At 37.1% G+C, this 18673-nt stretch overlaps 2 protein-coding genes across 3 annotated transcripts; one reads left to right on the top strand and one right to left on the bottom strand.

Annotated features, from left to right (window-relative positions):
• The first annotated feature begins 1780 nt into the window (after nucleotides 1–1780).
• LOC132191426 (receptor-like kinase TMK3) lies at nucleotides 1781–6084 on the top strand. Its single transcript, XM_059606439.1, has 2 exons — nucleotides 1781–4568; nucleotides 5309–6084. The coding sequence occupies exons 1-2, from the start codon at nucleotides 2177–2179 to the stop codon at nucleotides 5809–5811; spliced, it is 2895 nt and encodes a 964-aa protein (XP_059462422.1). The 5' UTR covers nucleotides 1781–2176; the 3' UTR covers nucleotides 5812–6084.
• Nucleotides 6085–8272: 2188 nt separating this feature from the next.
• Nucleotides 8273–15379, bottom strand: LOC132162189 (mediator of RNA polymerase II transcription subunit 27). Of its 2 annotated transcripts, XR_009438213.1 has the most exons (9): nucleotides 15007–15379; nucleotides 14750–14915; nucleotides 12240–12705; nucleotides 10334–10393; nucleotides 10180–10248; nucleotides 10026–10069; nucleotides 9740–9946; nucleotides 9184–9304; nucleotides 8273–8406 (listed from the first exon to the last, which is right to left on the bottom strand). XR_009438213.1 is itself a non-coding variant. In XM_059572455.1 (8 exons), exons 1-7 carry the CDS (start codon nucleotides 15293–15295, stop codon nucleotides 9763–9765), a joined length of 1278 nt encoding a protein of 425 aa, XP_059428438.1. In that variant the 5' UTR covers nucleotides 15296–15379; the 3' UTR covers nucleotides 9128–9304; nucleotides 9740–9762. The 2 variants fall into 2 exon arrangements, 1 of the variants encoding a protein (XP_059428438.1); XM_059572455.1 differs by lacking the exon at nucleotides 8273–8406 and having other exon boundaries at nucleotides 9128–9304.
• Between the last annotated feature and the right edge of the window lie 3294 nt (nucleotides 15380–18673).

The following is an 18673-nucleotide window of genomic DNA, read 5'->3' on the forward strand; positions in this document are numbered from 1 at the left end:
TGCCCTATATTTTAGATTTTTTTATTTTTTATTTATTATTCTTATTCTTATTATTATTTTTAAAACTACATTTATCTTTACCACAAGTACGGGAACGTTTAAAAACAAAAATTTTAAGTAATTAGGCACGTATTAGGGTTAGAGTTCGATTTTAGAAATGAAAATCTTCAATTCAATTAGTATTAGTTGCTTTGAGTCTCACTTATGTCCTGATGAGGCTAGGTTAGACTATTGGTGTGTATGAGATTGCCATTTCATAAATAAAAAGTGTGATTTTAAACCAAATCGTAAAAAATGAATTATTTGAGATTGTGTTTTTTAAAAAATTGTTCTGCCTTTTCAAATTGCAGCTAAAGATGTACTTTTTTTGAAAACGCACAATTTTAAAGGTTAAACTGCAATTTTAAATATCAAACTGCAATTTTGCCAAAACGCTTAACTGCATTTTAAAAAATTACAAATCGCATATTTTAAAATTGTTATTTTTAAATCGCAAACCCAAATGGACCCTATGACTTCCTAGGTTTATTCGACTTCTTAGGACTTAAGCAACAGTTCCTAGTGTCTAGAGGCCCCTCTCTGTAGAATAGTTATAGTCGGTCTCTCCACTGCCATTTTAATTTTTTTAAAAAAAAAACTACGTTTGTGATTCTCTAACTATCATTTTTGCACTTTTTTTTCAATATTTTTATTTTTTACTAATTTATTATTGAAATTACAATGTTACAAAATATATATAATTTTTCCATGTTTTATCATGCATCATCTTTCATGATACCGACACGTTGCATTATCCAATTTTGTGCTCTTTTTTTTTTGTTGTCCTTACCGACCTTCTCGGATGGAGATTAAGATAGAATGATGGCACGTGGTGAGTCTGGCGACCTGTATTAGATTGGACACTCACAGCCTGTTATTTTTCTATATGTTTTTTCCACCTCACATATACTTCCACAAAAAAGATAATAGTTGAAATCGGTGGCCAATAATATTTAACTTTAGTTACCGTGACACGTTTTAATTTTTCAATTAAAGTTTTGTCATCAATTTGACCGTCGCAGTCACCCTAAGAGTTCTCGAACTTCATTTTCAAATCAAGATTTTCTTTTTTAATGTTATCCTCCACTTTTCATTATTACTTTAGATTAAAATCTTCTATAATTTTTAGCCTATGATATCATGTAAATTTCTTCAATTTTTTTATTATATTAAATTAATTAATTAATTATAATGTTATCACATCCATATTTATCGATTTCATAATATTAAAAATTACAATAAATAGTAAATTAATAAAATGATATAAAAATATTTAATATTTTGAATTTCTATAAAATTCGATTAAAAAAAAAATAGACAATCTAATTAGATATGAATGTGAATCCGGTCCGGGTGCAAAAGCAATTGTGTATATTCCAATTGTGTGAGACAAAAGTCCAGAAGCAGCCGTGGTCAATCTCTGGGTGACTTTAATTATCACTAATACTGATCTCTACTGGTATAATTATAATACTAATTAACTCTTAATTAAACTAATTTTCATTAACAAACTATAAGCAAGAGTAATGATTCGCTCGCTCGCTTGCACACCAACACGAATCCCTGCAGTCCCCTAGTCTACCCATCTAAATGACACAAATACCCTTTTTGGTCATTCAACAGATCACGGATGAAAAGAGAGAGAGAGAGAGAGAGAGAGAAAATTAATTAATTAATATATATATTTTTTTTAAAAAAAAGAAAAAGGATATTGTAGTGCGTGGCAAGCCACTCCCACAATCTGGATGAGACAACTAACGATACGTAAATTACTAAAACTTTCGAAAGAGGTGCAGACCAGGCTCTGGATTTTCGCCATTTCCCATTTATTACAGCCTGAATTTTCTACATTTTTTGTTTTCATCTAAATTGTTCGAAAGTTTCTCAGCAAGGATCCGCCGATTTTGCTCTTTAACGTAGTCAACAAGCTTGGGTTTTTTTTTTTTTTTTTTGGCGCAATTTGTATGTAATCATTTCTTTTTGTTAGCTACAGTGAGTGAGTTTCACTTCTTTCATCACTCTTTGTATGCTCTTTCCGTGCAAGATTTTTCAGATGGGTAATCTTGAAAACCGCCATTAAACCTCAAAATGAAGCTTCTCTCTTTCTTGGTTTTTTTGGGTCTGATGTAGTAGAAGCATGATGCGGCGCCAACACAGATCTGCCATGGAACCCCATCACCAAAACCTTGTCTTTCCACTCCTTCTCTCGCTCCTGGCGGTGGTTTTTAGTGCTACTGACCCCAATGACGTTAAAATTCTCAACCTGTTCAAGCAAGGGTTGAAGAACGCAGAGCTCCTCAAGTGGCCGGAGAACGACGCCGACCCATGTGGGTCTAATTGGCCGCATGTTTATTGCAAGGGTAACAGGGTTGGCCAGATTCAGGTCCAAAATATGGGATTGATCGGCACTCTGCCGCAGAACCTCAACCAGCTCTCCATGCTCACTGACCTTGGCCTCCAAAAGAACAAGTTCACCGGAACCTTACCGTCTTTCAGCGGCTTATCCAATCTGCAAAATGCGTACTTGGACTTCAACGGATTTGATACCATCCCGGGAGATTTCTTTGATGGGCTTGACAGTCTGGAGGTCTTGGCATTGGATTACATCAATTTTAATGCCAGCACTAGAGGGTGGATGTTCCCTACTCAGTTGCAGAACTCCGCCCAGTTGAGAAATCTCTCTTGCATGAGTTGCAATTTGGTGGGTCCGTTGCCAAGTTTTCTAGGGAAGTTTTCTTCTCTGGAAAACTTGAAACTTTCTGGGAACAGTTTGACCGGCGAGATTCCGAACAGTTTTGGCGGTTTGCTTTTGCAGAGTCTTTGGTTGAATAACCAGCTAGGAGGAGGGTTGACGGGTCCAATCGACGTGGTGACGGCGATGTCACCGCTTACTAGTCTCTGGCTCCACGGCAACCAGTTCACAGGGAAGATTCCGGACAGCATTGGGAATTTGACTCATCTCAAGGATCTCAATCTGAACGGTAACCAACTTGTTGGCTTAATTCCTAATAGCTTAGTTGATTTGCCTTTGGATAAGTTAGATTTGAACAATAACAGGCTGATGGGTCCGATACCGGAATTCAAAGCCAATACCGCGTCTTTTAATTCCAATGCATTTTGTCAAACAACTCCGGGGGCTCTTTGTTCCCCTCAGGTTATGGCACTTATAGAGTTCCTTGATGGGGTGAATTACCCTTCAAATCTTGTTTCTGCATGGTCTGGTAATGAGCCTTGTGGCCCTCCTGGATGGCTGGGGCTGAGTTGTGGTACCGGCACAGAGGTTAATATCATAAACTTGCCTAATTTTAATCTCAATGGTTCCTTGAGTCCTGCAGTTGCAAATTTAGGTTCTCTTACTCAAATTAGGCTTCAGAATAATAATTTGAATGGTCCTGTTCCCCAAAACTGGACTACCTTGAAAGATTTGACGATGTTGAACCTAAGTGGGAACAATATTTCCCCTCCATTGCCAAAATTCAGCAGCACTGTGAACCTTGTCATTGATAGCAACCCTCTATTGAATGGGAATCAGCCTGAGGGAACCCCCCCGGCAACGGGAAACAGTCCACAAGGAAACAACCCCCCGTCTGCCGGTTCGCCCAAAAACCCCTCTTCCCCAGGAACAGGCTCGAGTTCTAATGGCACTGATGCTTCTGGTAAAAGTTCTCAGAAGTCAAACTTGGTTTTGGTTGTGGCCCCTGTTGCAAGTTTTGCAGTTGTTGCTTTACTGGTCATACCTCTATCTGTCTACTATTGTAAGAAGAGAAAAGACACCTCCGAGGCTCCTAGTTCAGTTGTAATTCATCCAAGAGATCCATCTGATTCGGATAACACGGTCAAGATTGTTGTTGCCAATAATACCAATGGGAGCACTTCTACAATGACAGGGAGTGGCTCTGGAAGCAGACACAGCAGTGGAATGGGTGAGTCACATGTCATTGATGCTGGAAATCTGATCATATCAGTTCAAGTTCTTCGAAATGTGACAAAAAATTTTGCCCCCGAGAATGAACTTGGCCGTGGTGGCTTTGGGGTAGTTTATAAGGGAGAATTGGATGATGGTACAAAAATAGCAGTGAAAAGAATGGAGGCTGGTGTCATTACTAGCAAAGCCTTGGATGAATTCCAGTCTGAAATTGCGGTACTCTCAAAGGTCCGGCACCGTCATTTGGTATCTCTTTTGGGTTATTCTATTGAAGACAATGAGAGAATTCTTGTATATGAGTATATGCCTCAAGGGGCTCTGAGCAGGCATTTATTCCACTGGAAGAGCTTTAAACTGGAGCCTCTCTCTTGGAAGAGGAGGCTAAATATTGCCTTGGATGTTGCTAGGGGGATGGAGTATCTCCATAGTCTGGCTCACCAGAGCTTCATACACAGAGATCTTAAATCTTCAAATATCTTACTTGGGGATGATTTTAGAGCAAAAGTTTCTGATTTTGGATTGGTGAAGCTTGCTCCTGATGGGGCGAAATCCGTGGTGACCAGGCTTGCTGGGACTTTTGGATACTTGGCACCAGAATATGCAGGTAAACATTTAAACTAGTTGCTTTCCAATCTGTTACATTTGAAATTGATATGAATAGGAAGTTATTAACATTCTCTCTTTGTTTACTATTTAACATATGAAGCATTGCATGCTTTATAGAAACTATTTTACCTCTTTTAAGATAACAAACTCTCTAACTGGAACTCAACAGGATAAAGATTGACGTTGCTGACCCCTTGTAGGATCAAAAGGCTTTATTGCATTGAGTTTACGGCAGAAATTAGCAAAATTCTTGCAAAAGTCAATTTGGACTCGTGCATCTTGTAGATACATTATTAGAGTATCTGCCATAATATGTAGAATGGATTATGAAGCTAATTCCACATTTCATATTGCTTTCAAACCATTCTAGCTATTTGTTTCAATGTTGATCATTTACTTACCTTTTGGCAATTTTTGTAAGTTTCAAAAAGAATTTTGAAATGTTAAGTTTCATTTCAACTTTGAGCAGAACAAAAATTTGGTGCCCAAACCAGAAAAGAAATCTTGATAAACAAATTAAAGCCCCTGCAATTTATTCTAAAGGTAAAAAAAAACATCTGTTTGACAAGAAGTCACCTAACCTCCTAGCCAACCCAGGTAGATGACATAAAATGTACAAATGCTTATTTCCTTGTTCTATATATGCTTGAATGACTAGGTGATTTCAATGTTTATTATCCAAAATCAGTGCATGCAAATATCCAGCTAACTCCAAATTTGGTTGCTTGATTGATCCAGTGACAGGGAAAATCACAACCAAAGTTGATGTCTTCAGTTTTGGGGTTGTGTTAATGGAGCTATTGACTGGGTTGATGGCACTTGATGAGGACAGGCCTGAGGAGAGCCAGTACTTAGCCGCATGGTTCTGGCGCATAAAATCAGATAAGGAAAAACTGATGGCAGCCATTGACCCAGCCCTTGATGTTAAAGAAGAAACATTTGAAAGCATCTCAACAATTTCTGAACTAGCTGGGCACTGCACTGCGAGAGAGCCCAACCAACGGCCAGATATGGGCTATGCCGTGAATGTATTGTCCCCACTTGTGGAGAAATGGAAACCCTTCGATGATGACACCGAGGAATATTCTGGCATTGATTACAGCCTTCCCCTAAACCAGATGGTGAAGGGCTGGCAGGAAGGAAAGGACTTGAGCTATATGGCTTTAGAAGATAGTAAGGATAGTATCCCAGCAAGGCCAGTCGGATTTGCAGAGTCTTTCACTTCTGCTGATGGTCGGTAAAAAGAGGTCCTTCGTTTCTTTTCTTAAAACGTGTTCTTTTGATAGGTGTAGATAAGCATGTTGTGTTCTTTCTGTTTGGAAATTCAGTGTCAATATGTTTTAGTGCATTGTTGGATTATGGTGGATAAAGTAGGAGATTTCAGATGCTTGAAATCTCATGTGTCGGCTTTGAAATTTTCAACTCTGAGATTTTACGTGCCAATCATGCTGATGTAGATAGAGAATGATGATTGAGAAATGTTTTGTCAATTGTATCCTGATTTCTACTTCTCAGATCTTGATCTGTGAGTTGCATAAAAATGCTAGTGTTCTTTGGGCGTTACTACATATTTTGCTCATGTCACCAAAGCATCTGGAATTCTCTTTTGAATTTGCATGCCCTTGGATGAGCATGTACCCTATAAATTAGATTTGACATTGTCCTTGGTTGCATGGCAATGGATTCGCCACCTCACAAGGTACAATGTCTGAAGAAATATCCTATCACCTGTTTCTTTTTCCCATAATTTCTTCTCCCTTCTCCATATAAACCGCTTAGACACCAGTTCCTGTCATGTATTGTTGAGGACAGAGCTATAATGGACAAAGGGTGCTCCTCTCATTGGAAATATGGTCTAAAACTGCTCAACTCAAGCTTGACAGTATCACAGGGAGTGAGCCTGAAACTCTGCTGCTATATTGTTAAAGCCAATAAAACAAAAACAAAATATTGAATCAGGCTTTGTTTGATAAAAGTGAAGAAGCTTCTAGTGTCCCCTTTCAAATGCTGGCCACTATTCATTAAGTCAGCAGAAAGTAGTTGATTCAGGGTAGTGGTGTTGGTTGGTTAGTGCCATGGATGAAAACACACAAAATTCATAAATGTAACAGGTCCAGCCAGCACACACACACAGGCAGAAATATTTATTTCCTTTCGGCTTGGTCTTGTTGTCCCATTATGAACTATTCAATGCCGACCTCTTGAATGTTGATGTTGATGGAAAACAATATAATATGGTCAAATTCAGAAATTTTAGTGTTTGAATTCCTAATTATGAAAATATGATTAGTTTTTTTTTTTAAAAAAAAAAAAAAGAATAAGAATAAAAAGAATTAAAATATTGGTTTGTTTTGGGTGGGGGGGGGTGGGGGGGCAGAATCTTTTGAAAGAGATGGAGCCCACCAAGAGAAGAGTATTCCCCTGTCTGAGATGAGATGATGGGTATCCATCGATGAGTCTACGAACTTTGCAGAAATAGAAGCGACGTGGGTGATTGTGAAGAACGTGCATGTCATTTTCAGCAATTTGTCAGCACCAACCAATCCAAACAACACAACTGATTTACGTGACTCATTCATTCAAAATTTATTTTTTCTTTTGTTTTTCCTCACTACTCACTCTCTTCCATTTTTAAAATATATACTTGCAATTTCAGCTCTGGGTCGGTTGGTTTGGTCGCATTTGGGGAAATTGCATTAATTTTTTTTTTTTATTTTCTTAATTTCTAATGGCATGACGTGGCAACCTACTAACTTTCTGAATCTTTCTCCTGCTTCTCTCGTTCGTTTCTTTATCTTTGTCAAGTGTTCGGTGTGCTTAATCACAACGTACGCTCCTCTTCAATAATACGGCGCAAAGTGGGTGTTCCTAGAATTTTGCTTTCAAGTAATTATGTATATCGGTGATGTTTGGCAAAGAACACTAACCACCACCACCACAAGACCACGCTATTTATCTCTTTTTTTTTAAAAAAAAAAAAAAATCAATATCAAAATATTTTTATTTTTTATATTACATAATTTACTTTTTACTACTATTTAAATAAAAAAATTCATTACAAAATAAAATTTTCACTTTTCTATACTAATTATTACTTATTTTTTTCCTCACTAAACACGAATATTACAAGTTCATATTGTTTACCAAACAAGACATATATGGCCGTCTCCTAATTTTATCTTACAATTTGTTTGACAATGTTCACCTAATACTCTCAACTAATCATTGTTATTTTTTTTAAAAAAAAAAAAAATCTATAGTTGATTTGGAGTGTTATATCAAAATTGTTGAACTACATATAAAAATGTAATATACATCATTACTCGTAATTTTAACTTGCACAGGATAATCAAATAAAGAACTCGCATCTTAAGCAATTAAATAGTTCTCTTTTTTCCCAAATGATCAAAATCTCAAAAAAATATTTCTAGAATATAATTTTTTTTTTTAAAAAAAAAAAAAATCAAGCAAAATGGTGGATAAACACATTATTTACTCATTGAGTTGACATTGTTGCTCCCAGAGAGTATCTCAAAAGGTAATTCTTCCATAAACACCCTTTAGATACTGTAAAACCAATTTTGTGGCTCTGCCAGAAATCCTTTAGCTTACCTACCTTACCATAATGACCTGTAGTTTTGCGCAGACCCTACATCCATCATTTCGTATCATTAGCATTTTTCTTTTTGTTGGTTGGGGGGAGCAGACATGGACTAATATCGAGTGGACTTTTGAAAATTGAAAATAATAAATAGATGAACCATTCATGTCTAGCTCAATAGCTAAAGGGTTTGGGGTCCCCTCCAATTCCTTGGAATCTTCAGAATGGTCACTTCCTGCAAGAGTTATTTGAAGGATATAGCTACATTGTAAACCACTCCTTCCCAAAATCTTTCTTTAAGTGGAGCATTTTGCCAACATAGAAGGACAGGAATCCTCTCAACTTCATCGTCGGGAAATTTGTGCATCTAACGGTGTTCATGTTATAGTGGAGAGAGAGAGAGCAAACACCTCATTATGTGAATGGGGAGCAGAGGAATATCAAGTCATCTTTGTAACAATTTAAACAACAAATTTTGGAAGTGTCATAATTTTTCCTTATGTCTTACACTAGAAGCAACTCCATCAAGTAGTTCAGTAAAAACTCATAACAAATTCATAAGTAATGCTACATACTCAACTCTCATCCCAGTGTCCACAAACCATTAGATCAACCTTTAAAAAAAAAAAAAAAAACTAAAGGCTACTAGACATTGCTATATCAGCTCAGTCGCGTATTGAGGATAGTATTACTAAAGGCTACTATATCAGCTCAGTCGCGTATATCAACTAAAGGCTACTAGACAAAACTAAAGGCTACTATTACTCCAAATTCATTATAGCATATTGTTGCTATTAAATCTATGTGAGGATAGCATGTAAGCAGCTACATCTATTCCACCATGTGAAAAAAAAAAAATTATAATACACATTAAAATCTACAGGATTTAGTCATTTGTGATTTTCTAATTCTCTTACAAGATTAAACAAAACTTGAACCACATTTTAGAATAACAAAAGAATGCAATGAAAATTGCAACCATGCAAATAACAGTTCGGGATTATAATCTTACATCTGAAAGTTGTCATGGACTTGACTAACACTCACATCGGGCACAGCTCTCTAGGAACAAGATCTATATGTAGCAGGATCGTATGCATCATTCGGCGGCAAGGGCCACGGCTGAAGTTTCTCTGAGAACAGAATGCATAGATGTGATCATTCAAAAAAAAAAAAAAAAAGAACATGATGTATAAAGCATAAGGAGATAAATTTTTTCAAAAAATTATATTAAAAGACCAAGACATGGAAGGGTAAGGGGTGCTCGTAAAACTCATATAGCGAGCACCCTGAAATCTAAAATCAAGAGACAAATTAACAGCCTGTAGAAATCCATGTAGGGCCTATTATGGTGCATACATGCAGCGGCAGGACCAATTTGGATACGTATAAACCCCTGTTCCTCCCAAAGAAAAGAAAAGGAAAAAAAAAACTTCCATTGAGCTTTACACTAATTGACAGTTTCATACAAGCTGCTTAACAGAGAAAATTCAACCAAATTAGAAGGTAGAATGATTTATCACTTTTGATCATTCCATTTACTCAGCTACAGGGCCTTACGCAATTACCAATCTCAGTATATGTAATGTGACTATGCTTCCTCTGAAAAGCAACCAACATGATAAGCCTGGGCTAGATCAGAACTCGTGTCCTTTGCTGAGGAATTGGGTTGGGTGGATGAAATTTTCAATGCAGAAAATTGCCGGTAAGGACGATAAACAGGAGGTAACAGCAAAGCGGATTTTCTGTCCATCAATAGAAGGCGTCCACACTTGCTGCACAAACAAAAGCATAAAACTTAGGAACAACAATGCAACCAAACAAATCTGAAAAGTGGAAAACAGCCAGGCGCACCTGCAAACCTTCGTAAATAAAGTTTGATAGCTACAGATCCAGTGCTACAAAACCAAAAGCAGAAAGTTTAAATATGTACCATGAGAGTGTACATAAGAATGTAGTAGAAGATTTAATCATCCCATTAAATCTGTAAGTACAATAGTGATGGTACCAGAAGAGAATGTAGAGCTGTTTCAGCTCGACTTCCAAGAAAATACTGCAGAGCCATAGCAGCATGCTCCTACAATAGGACATTGCAAAAATAAGTAGGAAGTCTTAACCAACTGAATTAGGAGAAAGATAAAATATACAAAAAAGGCTGTTACCGTGATGCGTCTAAATACATGATAAACGGAAAAACCCCTAGAATGTATGTAGCTGCCTCCCTGTTAAAGAATATTATAACGTAAATACATTGCAGCAAGGACAAATATAATTGTAATACAATAAGTCTCAATAAATAAAAAAAATTAAAATTAAAAAGAAAGCAGGCATACAAGCATCTATGATATGACAGCTAGGAAGAATTAAAAGCTTCAAATTAGAAGACAGAATAGATTCCAATAAAAGGAGAAATATGTTGTGAAGATGAACACTACAGAAGCATTTGAAGGCAGTATGAAGCTCATCGCACTTAATATAGATATAACTACAAGAATGACCCAAAACACAACATAAAACCAACATCTAAAGATTTTTTTTTTCAGTTTATGTGGAAATTTTAACTCCGCTTCTTCAAATCATGATCTCCAACCCTATGGATAAAACCTTGTAGAAGTCAGAACAAGAAATCAAACTGAAAACAAGGAAAGCAACCACCTCATGAGACAACAAATTTTTTTTTTTTTTTGGGGGGAAACTACCTTTTACTCCCATAAACTATATCGCCTAGGCACTTTCCTCCCATGAACTGCCAACTGTACTACTTTGCCCCCATGAACTACCATTTTGTGCCCAAAACCTCCTTCCGTCAGTTAAAGCCGTTAATTCAGACGGTCAAAGTGACAATGCATTGTAGTTCATGGGGGCAAAGTGACAATGCGTTGTAGTTCATGAAGGCAAAGTAATGAGTTGACCGTCTGAGTTTACGGCTTTGACTGACGAAAGAGAGTTTTGGGCACAACATGGTAGTTCATGGGAGCAAAGTAGTACAGTTGGCAGTTCATGGGGGAAAGTGCCAATGCATTATAGCTCATAGGGACAAAAGGTAGTTTCCCCTTTTTTTTATATACATATAATAAGTAATCGAGATTTCATTCAAAATGAAAAAGCGCACCCAGGTATACCGGAAATATACAAGAAAAAAATCTAACTAGAAAGAGTAAAAAGAACAAGAAAATAATGATAACTAAGCACCAAAAGAGATAAATTGATATTCATATTATATGCATAAACACACAGTATCATGGCAATCAGCAAACTTTCTACTGAAGACTCATGTAGCAGGGAGGGGGGGCTTTTAGAGAGAATCCGTGTCATTGTCGATGACACGTTAAATACCATGTCTGCAACATGGCTTGACAATTCCACCAACAAACCTCCTTGGTCTCCAGACTTCAAAGAAATGAATAAGCAACCATAACATCTCAGAAACACAGAGCACATTGATCGTTAAGAGAGAATAATTGGAAGATTTTAGGTAAAAAAAAAAGGATGGTACATTTAATGACAAAACTAGGACCAATCTTTTTTTTAGATGAATAGGATCAATCTTAATATAGAGATGAGTAATAACAAAGGATTTTGATCAATGCACTGAGAGACTCATGTACGCGCTCAAGATCACTTTAATTTGAAAATCAAGCATGAATGCAGCAAAAATCTTGGTCATGCTGGAGCTCTGCTTGATCAACTTCAACAAAACCGAGATCATACTTCTACACTAGGCTAAGCTCAGTTCATTTGCATCACAAACTGATGAATCGGGGGGGGGAACACATCCAAACTTGCACTGCCATAAAGACAACATGTCGCTTCACCATTTCACCCACAGATCTAACAATCTTCAAGTAAGAATTCATATACTACTTAAGAAAAATAACATCACTCATAATGTGATTGAAATTAACTAGTGATCTAGAAGGATTATCTTAGAGTAGAGGAATAAAACAAACAAATCATATGGTTAATGAATAACATAAGATGTTAAGAAAAGAAAAGAAAAGAACTTAAGATTTACTTATCAAAAAAAAAAAAGAAAAGAACTTAAGATATCTAGGTAAACAAGATTACCTCATCCGGAGAAAAGAAAGCGACTGAGTCAGGGTCAATAGAACCAGCTGGATGCAGTGATACAATAGCTCTGAAGATGGAGGGAAAGAGCAACTCAATTACAGAAATTTTCTCTGTAGCAACAGGACTCAGAGATCCTGGTCTAAGTTTATTTGAACTGTGAAAATTATGCTCTTTAGATGTCCCTATGGAAGTCTCATTTGCTGAAGAGGGCAGTGAAGATGCTCTTTTCAACCAGTCCAATCGTTCATAAGTGAAAACTTTCAAAGTTGGCACTTCTTTTTCCAAATGCAGTAGAACATCTGATATTGTCTTATAATCACTAAGCTCTTCTTGATGATTTCCCATCAGTACTTGGGGACCACAATGTTTCTTTAAAGCTGATTCGGTACTTTGACCATCTAATCCATCATCAAGGTGAGGAAAAAATCTTCTTTTCTGATCAGTGAAGGCCTTGAGAGCCAACCTGCAAAGATTTAAAACCATCACAAACAGCTTTTGAACCCAATATAATAACAGTGATAAACAGAAACCAGTTGGTGTATGGCCATTGAAGCACTCAAACCCACAATATGTGCCACCAACAGCAAGTAACAGGGGCAACTTATTGACTTACATTATGGAAGACTAGAAGGACCCTTCTATGTGTTCAGCCATTTATATTAATCAGTTTAACACTAGCAAGGTCTGCATCTTTAATGTGAACATGACTAAAGATATAAACCCCTTTTACATTCTCAAGCAACTATGTTAGCAAGATCAAAACCAGTACTGGTCAATATCTCTGGCACTCTATAAAACAAACAAGCACTTGTCCATATTCAGCCAATGGTTCAATGCAAACCAGCTGAATCCTATCACAAGTACTTTTTCAAAGTTATTTTGAAGTACTTAACAGAGTCCTTGTATCATCTTTGGAAACTGCTTCAACTAAGAATCAAGATTCCAACTAAAATCACCTCTCCAAGAAAAAGAAAAAGAAAACTCTTCTAGTTCACATATTAGTTTGTACTAAGGGATGCATGAAGCTTATGTTTAGATGTTCACCTTTGAGGTAACACCCAAAAAGAACTGTAACACCCCGGTCCCATATTGGGAAGATGAGAAGTAACTCACATAAAGTGAGTGGTTTATAAAGATAGTCATGGGTGTTAAGTCTCATATTGCCTAGTTACTAGGTGAAACTAGGCTTTATAATAAATTTTAGGGAAGCTCCAAATTGACTAGTCATTTTGGGGTGATAACGCAAATGTGGCTAACGATTTTCCCTAGGTCGTTACAAGAACAATTATGACATATTTTGTCTTAAGAATAAGTTAAATCAAGAGTAATGGCTTGAATATCATTTTTTTTTTTTTGATAAGTTATGGTCTTTTTTGTCTTTTTGCTTAGTAGTTTAGGGGGGCATTGTCCCAATTGAAAGTTTGAGGGATGTATGTGGACTTTTCCCTAAAAACAAGAGTAATGGCTTGAATATCATTTTTTTTTAATAAGTTAAAAAAAAATGATATTCAAGCCATTACTCTTGTTTTTAGGGAAAAGTCCACATACATCCCTCAAACTTTCAATTGGGACAATGCCCCCCTAAACTACTAAGCAAAAAGACAAAAAAGACCATAATTTTTTTTAATAAGACAAAATACTCCAATAACCAAAATAAAAAAACAAAACAAAAAATAAAAATAAAAATTTCTTTGAGAAAAAAAATCAAGAAATTAAATTTCCACGCCCTAGTTTTTTATTTTATTTTGTTTTAAAAAATTTCCCCTAGTTTTTCTTAATTTTTCAAAGTCAATCACAATGATTAACCAACATACATTCCTCAAAAGTTCCTCAAGAGCAAGTTTTATCTTGCAAGTATTTGGTAGAGCCTGTGAGCAGCAAAGTAATAATCTCTTGATTTCTTAAGCAAGTTATAATAAGAGTCCCCCATGTTTCATATGAGCTATGGAAAAAGTCTTACGAATTCTGGGTTCCTTTTGCAATTAAATTATTCAGAAGTAAAAACATAACGCTTTTTGCCAGTATAATGTTTGCATAAAAATGACCCAACATAATAACATGCAGAATTTTAGTTGTTCATAGTTAGAAGCAAAACCACCACGTTTCTTTCTCAATTTCAATCAAAACCGGCACTTAGGTTTTGCGATTAAGAAGTTAGTCTATCCCCAAAAGGCCACAAGAGGATAGATAATCCCGTCTCTGCTTCTCCTTCAAAACTACTGCATTCAGAACGGTTTCCCTACATTATCTCCACAGTTAATTCTTCAACCATAAAGTTTTTGCATAGAGCACACTAGTTAACACAGTTAATTCTTCAAAGTTTGGTCTCAGGAAAACATGCCCAAAGTTACAAGTATAAACCTCCTCGCATTTTCTTAAACAAGTATCAAATTTCACCTGCATTTAACTCTGGAGTCTTGCAATTCCATGTAAGAGATAACTAGTTAATGGTAAAAAAAAGAAAAAAACATATACGTAGCTCTGGCAGAGCTGAAATGAAATCGTACCTCGTCCTATCGACGGCGGACGCACCGGCCTGGCCGGCAAGCTGGCGTTTCCAAGCGTATGCAACCACAGCGCCATCCGGGCAGACCAACGGCATGTGCAGCCCCCACGAATTGCTTCGTGATCGAAGCGATTCGTTCAGAACCCCAGACTCCTCTAGCTGCCTTCCTACCAAAACCAGCACGAACAGTCTCAACGCAGTTAACAAAATTTACTAAACCCTAACCCTAGAGAGCGAGAATGCGATTGTGAGTCGTACCGACGGAGCGGAGGTCTTGGAGGTGCTGGCGCATGGAGGCGTCCTCTTTGCGGAACAGATGGAGGGGCTTGGTGCTCTGGTGGGGCTGGGCGGCGACGAAGAGGGCTTCGAGGAGGCGGTCGGCGCCAAGCCTGATGTCGGCAATGAGGCGCGCCGCGTCGCCTAGCCTGTCCATGGCCAGAGCTACCTGCTTTGGCGGCGCCTCCCCTGACTGCGCAGGATCCGGGTTCGCGTTCGGCGCCGCCTCCAGCTGACGTTGCTGCTGATGCTGTGGCTGTTGTGGCCGCATTGCTCGCGGGGCCCAAGTGTTCCGCTCCGGAACGATTCGACTTTTTGGTGCGCGTCTGTCTCGGCTAGTTGAGCTTTCGGGCTTTGGAGTTTGGATGCCGATTAAAATTAAGGAAAAATATATTAATTTCTCGATTTCCCGGGCTTTGGGATTGTGGTTTTAATGAGCTGTAAATCACGCTTCATGAAGCGATAGTTACAAATTCGAATTCTCCTTTTCCTATCTCTTTTTATTTTAGAAAAATCTCTTTTTCCTATCTCTTTGTGTGGACATGTCAAAAAAATATGAGAATAACTTTTATAAGGTCTTGACATAAATCAAGACCTTTGTGCCTACCAACAAGAGGTTGACACCTCAGTTTGGAACAAGATAACAAAATGATAATAAAACACTGAATCATATCAAATTTAAACTCTAAAAAAATTCTTCATCTACTTTTCACATTAACCATCCATCATGCTGCCGCTACTGCGCCACTATCCATGCCGGCAATTTATTATCTCTCTCTCACACACATCTACCCCCAAGCTGCACCACCCACCACGCAGCCACCAACTAGATGCCGGACGCCACCACCCATACTGGTAAGTTTTCTAAGTCTCTCTCTCTCTCTCTCTCTCTCATCAACCGCCCAGGCCGCCGGATCTCTTAGCTTCCTCTCTTTCTCCGTATCTACTGCTCAACCATTGATACATTAAGGCCCAACTATGAGATCTCCTCAATTTTGCACTATCATGCCCACTGCAATAAGCTTAGACCAAAACCGACATGGATGTTGTTTGATGAAATCAAGACAAAGAGAGGGATGAACCTAACAAAACTTGGTGTGATGGAGTTTGTGCCATTTAGGGTGGCGACGTTCGGCTTCCGAATGAGCGACAGCGATAGCATGATGGATGGTTAATGTGAAAAGTAGATTAAGAGTTTTTTTAGGGTTTAAATTTGGTATAATCCGATGTTTTATTCTCATTTTGTTATCTTGTTCCAAGCTGAGGTGTCAACCTCTTATTGGTAGGCACAAAGGTCATAGTTTATACCAAGATCTTATATAAGTTATTTTCAAAAAAATATATATATATATATATATTTTTTTTAAAAAAAAAAAAAAATTGTACATGCATTTGGTAAAATATAATAAAAAATGTTTTTTTTCTATCAATTGAATGTTTGGATAACTTTAACATATAATTGTGGTTTCATTGACAAATTACCAATAATTACATTTTTTATATCAGTAAAATAACTTACATTGTTTATAAGCCTCCATTTTTAACACATTTGCAAACAAAAGTATGACTTATAATTTGACATTAACTTTGGGTTTTCTACGTAAGCAATAGTATCTTGCCATATTACTTGTTTCTATACGCTTTTTTTCTTTTTTGTTATTTTGGTTTGTTTTTGTTTTTGTTTTTTTTGTTTCTTGAGACAAAGATTTCAAACAGACATATAATAAAGAAGTAATGTTTTTAAAATATTTTAGGTGGGTATTTTTTGAATTTTTTTCATTCCCGCTCAAAAATTTGGTAATTATTGCGCCTAATATTTGTTATGCGAAATCGTGATTTTGCTTTAAGTTCGCATTTTTTCAAATAAGTACTCCCTAGCCTGCTTATAGAAATCGCAAATTTTTTTCCCATTTTTAGATTATGTTTTTTTTTTTAAAAAAAAAATCACAATGCCAAACACTTTGTATTTTGCGATTTCTTTTACAAACGGATATTATTCTTGCGAAAATTGCAATCTCAAACGCACTTTATTTATTTATTTAAGTACATCAAACAAAGATTACAATAACAAAAAGAGAAATGCTACACTTCCCATTAATTACGTAGCCCTATACATAGGGGTGTCAAAAATTACCGGGGAACCGGAACCGGAACCGGAAAACCGGGAAACCGGAAAACCGGAAACCGGGAAACCGGGGTCCCGGTTCCGGTTCTGGTTTGAAAAATCTAAAAACCGGGTACCCCGGTTCCGGTACCGGTTTTTGGTACCCGGTTTTTACCGGGAATACCGGAACCGGGTTTCCATTTTATTTAATAATATTTATATATTATTATATTTATATATTAATATATATATTATATATATTAATATTTTTTACACTTAGGTTTAGGTTTAGGGTATTTTAAAAAATTAAATTTTTATTTCTAAGGCCCAAATAGGCAAAAACAATGATTTTTTAGGATTTTTGGACTTTTTAAGGTTTATTTTTTAATTATTTGGAACAATTACAACAAAGCTCCTTTAATTTAGACAAAGAAACTAATAGATTTTTAAAAAAATGGGCCAACTTATGAAAAAAAATTGGCTTATTTTAGGCCCAATACCTAAAATAAGCCCAAAAATCAATTTTTTAAAAAAACCGGTTACCGGACCGGGTAATACCGGAACCGGCCGGTAACCGGGGTCCCGGTTCCGGTTCCGGTTTCTCAAAATTGAGAACCGGGGTACCCCGGTTCCGGTTCCGGTTTTGGCCAAAAACCGGGAAACCGGACCGGGTTGACACCCCTACCTATACATTATTGGCACAAAGTCCATAAGTTTTGGCAGCTAAACAAGGAATGAGGAGTATGACTGTCTCAAGATTCTTCAACAATGTCCAAACCCTAAGAGAATGGGGTGTAAATAGGATCATGACATTTAAGATACCCTTCAACCCTACTCGAACAACTATAGAGTAACGACTACAATAGAAACAAATAAACAGAGGAATGGAAAGACAATAAAAAAATACCAAAAAATACAAATAACAGCAGTATCAGCAGAGGGTGGGGTGAAGGAAGGTAGCATGGACACGGTTGAAAACCGTTGACGTGTGTAAGCCACTCGCCAACGCGTGAAGACCATGCACCGACAGTGGACACCAAGAGCCAAAAAGCATCAATCGAAAACCAGAAACAAAGGTGGAAGGTGGTGGATGGGAGGTGTCACGCACAAATGAGAGCTCCCTAAATGTTGGCGCACGTGGGACACACACTAGCGAGTGAGATCTACTCATAGTCACCTGGTGCCTGAATGGAGAAGATTTTGTGGCAGCTGGAAGCGGAGAGGTCCGAGAGTAAGGTGGAATGGCACGTCAAGGGGCGGGACTTCCTAAAGTGAATAAATCTGATTTTGAAAAAACCAAATCCAAAAACTTAAAAAATGACGTAGATGTGATGCTGGGAACGACTAGAGGAGATAGAGACCGGATGATTTGCAGTGGAGGATGAGACGATGGAGTTGTTGAAACATGGCAGTTTGTTAAGTTGTATATATATTTTGTTACTATTTGTTGATGTATATAATTAGATCAAACTATATGCTTGTTGAGACTAGTTTGAACTTATTTGTGTTGTATATTTGTATTTGATTGTATATTTGTAGCAGATA

Source organism: Corylus avellana, chromosome ca9 (assembly GCF_901000735.1).
Source record: "Corylus avellana chromosome ca9, CavTom2PMs-1.0".
NCBI lineage: Eukaryota > Viridiplantae > Streptophyta > Magnoliopsida > Fagales > Betulaceae > Corylus > Corylus avellana.

What these genes read in the sequence shown, in the direction of transcription:
- LOC132191426 (XM_059606439.1), top strand. Translation starts at nt 2,177, where the DNA reads ATGATGCGGCGCCAACACAGATCTGCCATGGAACCCCATCACCAAAAC. An exon ending in CTTGGCACCAGAATATGCAG is followed by an intron (nt 4,569 to 5,308) that starts GTAAACATTTAA and finishes TGATTGATCCAG; the next exon opens with TGACAGGGAAAATCACAACC.
- LOC132162189 (XM_059572455.1), bottom strand. Translation starts at nt 15,295, where the DNA reads ATGCGGCCACAACAGCCACAGCATCAGCAGCAACGTCAGCTGGAGGCG. An exon ending in TCCGCCGTCGATAGGACGAG is followed by an intron (nt 12,706 to 14,749) that starts GTACGATTTCAT and finishes AAATCTTTGCAG; the next exon opens with GTTGGCTCTCAAGGCCTTCA. An exon ending in CTTTCTTTTCTCCGGATGAG is followed by an intron (nt 10,394 to 12,239) that starts GTAATCTTGTTT and finishes ATTCTTTAACAG; the next exon opens with GGAGGCAGCTACATACATTC.